General features: G+C 40.8%; 1 protein-coding gene across 1 annotated transcript; it reads left to right on the forward strand.

The window, feature by feature from the left end:
- Positions 1-137: 137 nt before the first annotated feature.
- Armcx3 (armadillo repeat containing X-linked 3) lies at positions 138-3174 on the forward strand. The gene has a single exon (XM_031368189.1). The coding sequence runs from the start codon at positions 301-303 to the stop codon at positions 1438-1440; it is 1140 nt and encodes a 379-aa protein (XP_031224049.1). The 5' UTR covers positions 138-300; the 3' UTR covers positions 1441-3174.
- The last annotated feature ends 1306 nt before the right edge of the window (positions 3175-4480 follow it).

A 4480-nucleotide genomic window follows, 5' to 3' on the forward strand; every position in this document is an offset into this window, starting at 1 on the left:
GTAGGGGGAGAGTGAAATGAGGGAGATAGAGCTTTTTGTCAACAACCTATATTCCAGCATTCCATTACTACTTTCTCGCCCCACTGAGCAATTATCCGCATGGAGCAGCACAAAGAGAAGAGAAAGCCAATCCCTCTTTTCGTCCATTTCTAGGTTTACCTCTGAAACCAATTACTGTGGCCTTGAAGTGACTTGAAGAAGATCACTCTCCACAGGACTGCACTCAGACCTGAAGCCTTCTTCCCTTCTCTTGAGTGATTACTCTGTTTCTTGGTCCCTGCTGTTGCCAGGGACGATTGCATGGGCTGCGCCAGGAAAGTAGGCTGGGTGACTGCAGGCCTGGTGATTGGGGCTGGAGCCTGCTATTGCATTTACAGATTGACCCGAGGAAGAAAGCAGAACAAGGAGAAAATGGCTGAGGGTGGCTCTGGTGATGTGGATGATGCTGGGGACTGTTCTGGGGCCAGGTATAATGACTGGTCTGACGATGATGATGACAGTAACGAGAGCAAGAGTATAGTTTGGTACCCACCTTGGGCTCGGATTGGCACGGAAGCAGGGACCAGAGCTAGAGCCAGGGCAAGAGCCAGGGCTACCAGGGCTCGAAGAGCTGTCCAGAAAAGGGCTTCTCCTAATTCAGACGATACTGTTTTGTCACCTCAAGAGTTACAAAAAGTACTTTGTTTGGTTGAGATGTCTGAAAAGCCTTATATTCTTGAAGCAGCTTTAATTGCTTTGGGTAATAATGCTGCTTATGCATTTAATAGAGATATTATTCGCGATTTGGGTGGTCTCCCAATTGTTGCAAAGATTCTCAATACACGAGATCCCATTGTTAAGGAGAAGGCTTTAATTGTCCTAAATAACTTGAGCGTGAATGCCGAAAATCAGCGCAGGCTTAAGATATACATGAATCAAGTGTGCGATGACACAGTTACCTCCCGATTGAATTCCTCTGTGCAGTTGGCTGGACTCAGATTGCTTACAAATATGACTGTTACTAATGAGTATCAGCACATCCTTGCTAATTCCATTTCAGACTTTTTTCGTTTATTTTCAGCAGGGAATGAAGAAACCAAACTTCAGGTTCTGAAACTCCTTTTGAATCTGGCTGAAAATCCAGCCATGACTAGAGAACTGCTCAGGGCTCAGGTGCCGTCTTCACTGGGCTCTCTCTTTAATAAGAAGGAGTACAAAGAGGTTATTCTTAAACTGCTAATCATTTTTGAGAATATCAATGACAATTTCAAATGGGAAGAAAATGAGCCTGCTCAGAATCACTTTAGTGAGGGTTCTCTTTTTTTCTTTTTAAAAGAATTTCAAGTGTGTGCTGATAAAGTTCTGGGAATCGAAAGCCACCATGATTTCCAGGTGCGAGTCAAGGTTGGAAAGTTTGTGGCCAAACTGACTGAACGGATGTTTCCAAAGAGCCAGGAATAACTTGGTGGCTTTATAGTGTAGCAGCAACATACCTTGTAAACCATTCTTTTTCTCCACTTTGTTTATACGGCAAAGGAACCCTTTCAGCAGTCAATTTTGAATGATGAATAGCATACTGTATCATCGATGCTGATATTTAACCAAGTTTGTCGTCAGGTTTAAGTTTAATGAATGTATATCACTACTTGTCCTAAAACATGTTGCATTTTATCTTGCTGCCCACCTTGAAACAATTTTACTGTTCCCTCCCCATAAGTGACAGTGAGCCAATTCATCCTAAAGTAGGCTCCTTTCTGCCATTTGCATTGATTTTATTTGTGCATCTTCAATAAAGTTTTATGTTAATACTGGAAAGAAACAACAGAAGAAGAAAGAAACTATCCTGTCTTTTGGTTTATAATCTAGTTGTAGAGACAAGAAACAGACAAATTAAAAAAAAAAACACGCAAAACACCCCCACAAAACTCAAGATTATTTAGAGCATACATTCTGACAGATGTGTGCCTTCAGTACAAAGAGGAGGCCCAGGCTTTGGTGGCTGGCTCCATGAGTCTGGTTAAATCTTCAGAGAGGACAGAGCTATTGAAAGAACCCTGAATGGGGTACAGAAGTTAGTCGCATTCCATTAGACCAGAGTCAAGGGAACTGATGTGAGAAAGGCATTAAGTTAGGGAACTTTATTGTAGTCAAAACAGCAGCCTTAGAGTGTGGAGACTAGCGTTAAATAAATCTAGAAAACCATGTGAAGCACATTGCAGAAGGCTTCTTGAATGTATTTTTAACTAGAAAAGAAGTGGGGTCAGTATAAATGTCCTCCCTACACAATGTATCATCAAAAGAGAGTGTAGCCAAATGGATCCTTTCCAACTCTGGTGGTGGGCATCTGGCAATACATATCTTTAAGCCTTAAAATATGTAAACCTTTTGTCCTAAGGGGATAACCAAATAATTGGCCAAAGAGCATTTTGAGCAAGGCTGCAGCTCTTGTCAGCACTGTCTTAAAGTAGTAACATGGGGAACAACTTCAGTGTCTGACACACTTAATTGACTAAATAAAGAATGGCCACGCTCTGTGAGAAATGTGCTGATGGAACTCAGTATTGCTAGAAAAAGATATTCATCACACATTGTTAAGTGAGCAAGGTAAGTTAGATAGCAGTATTCAGAATATGATTACATATTGGGGGGGGTTAAGTCAGGTTTAAAAAGACACTAAAATCTATTGAATTATATGTAACCAGTAAGTACTAAGACTTATATTTGGATGAAAGATAATGAGTGATACTTACTTTTTGTACTTATTATTCATCAATGTTTTCTTGTTTAACAAGGTTAATGTTGATTCTTTTAGGAAAGGTTTGGAAAAAGGAAAGTCCTGGAGGGCAGCAGGTGATTCATTTGAATGTGAACTGAGTGGAAAGCGTTTAGGCCCCAAATGAGGTGGTTTGAAGTTTCCTCTTCAGAACGATAGAGGGTGATGCTGATAAAGGCTGATTAGGAGGTTTAAATGAGAGAATTTCTGCAAAGTATGTACATTATTCTGGCATATAGCAGCAGTTACTTAAGAAATGTGAGCACCTTTAAGTACCCAGAATGTAGTTTTGATGGGTTTTGGTTGACTTTTGTTTTGCTGGGGCATTCTGCTATGTTTCAGTGTCATTTAATAAATAATAATAATAATAATAATAATAATAATAATAATAATAATAATAAAGGTTACCATTTATTAAGTGATTACGGTGTAGAGTTCTGTTATTCCTGCAAGGAAACTGTGGAAATCCTTCCTCAGGTGTTCCAGGCCTAAAACTGACACCTCAGTCATGATCTCTCCAGCCTTCTTGGTATTTTTCTTACTGGTGTTAGGAAGCTATCCTACTTTGCATGTGAAAGGAGGCAATGTTGCAGTCTTCTGTCTAGTCTTGATCTAGTTTGGGCTCCAGGTTTTCATATATGTACGGAGTATGTACGAGGTATGGAGTAGGGCCAGGGACTGCTTGTCTTCAAATTGGCCGATAACCCTACTAATTCATTCATGCATAGGAACTCATTTGATAGCACTATAAAGGATGAGATAATAGGAAATGGTGTCAGATTTTTTTTTCTTGCCCCTACTAAATAAGATAAAAAGAATTGCTATGGTGGGGATGGGGGCAGATCGATTTAGATAAATGCAATTTGAGGTGATTGTGTGATAGTCGCATACCTCATTGTCATTTGAATGAATTAATACTTTCTGCCAAGATGTCCAGGTTGCAAATAAGAACTTGGGAGACCTGACAGGGTTAGATGAAGACTGAGGACAAGGGCCCGGATGCAGTCCAGAGAGGACCGCCTAAAAGAACTAGGCAAGCAACTAGCAGCTGGGGAGGGATGCACAAAATTTACTCATCCTGTTATAAATTTTCTTATAAAAAATAAAGTAACTGCTCCTTCGATATGCTTGAGAAAATAGAGGCTTTGAGTACAAAGTTGTCCCTTAACTTCATTATATAGAACGAACACACATGGGCACTCTAATCAAGCCATGCCGAGCTGCAAAGGACATTAAAATGGAGTAATGAGGAGCCCCAGTGTGGTAGGCATCTGCTCCTTTTCTTCACGCTAGTCCTGCCTCTTTCCCTCCTTCCCTCTCTCCCTCGCTTCCTTACTCCATCTCTCCTTCCCTCACACTGCTGTCTCTGTTTTTTCTTCAGAGATAATCAGTGGTACTCTGTGCTGTTTTTTTCAGGGGCAGTGCCTTTAATTCTGATGACACAAGGCTGCTCATGGGGGGTACTTTATGTGGAATAATAATTGTCATGATGTGGCTATAAAGTAATTCTGATTTTATTTTTGCTTGTTTTTGGAACTCTTCTTGAACAGAACAAACACAGGAGAGATATTCTTGGCTTGTTGTTGCCCTGTGTGCTCTGCATGTATTTTTTATGGTCCCCTGCCTGGTACAATTTAGGTTGAGTAACATACTCTATGGTCAAGTGCTGAGTGAGACAGGTGTGGGGCAAGGCTAGGCCAGTTCCTGGTGTCCCAGTATTTCCCCAAA

The sequence above is a fragment of the Mastomys coucha genome, chromosome X, assembly GCF_008632895.1.
Source record: "Mastomys coucha isolate ucsf_1 chromosome X, UCSF_Mcou_1, whole genome shotgun sequence".
In the NCBI taxonomy this organism is placed as follows: domain Eukaryota; kingdom Metazoa; phylum Chordata; class Mammalia; order Rodentia; family Muridae; genus Mastomys; species Mastomys coucha.

What these genes read in the sequence shown, in the direction of transcription:
- Armcx3 (XM_031368189.1), top strand. Translation starts at nt 301, where the DNA reads ATGGGCTGCGCCAGGAAAGTAGGCTGGGTGACTGCAGGCCTGGTGATT.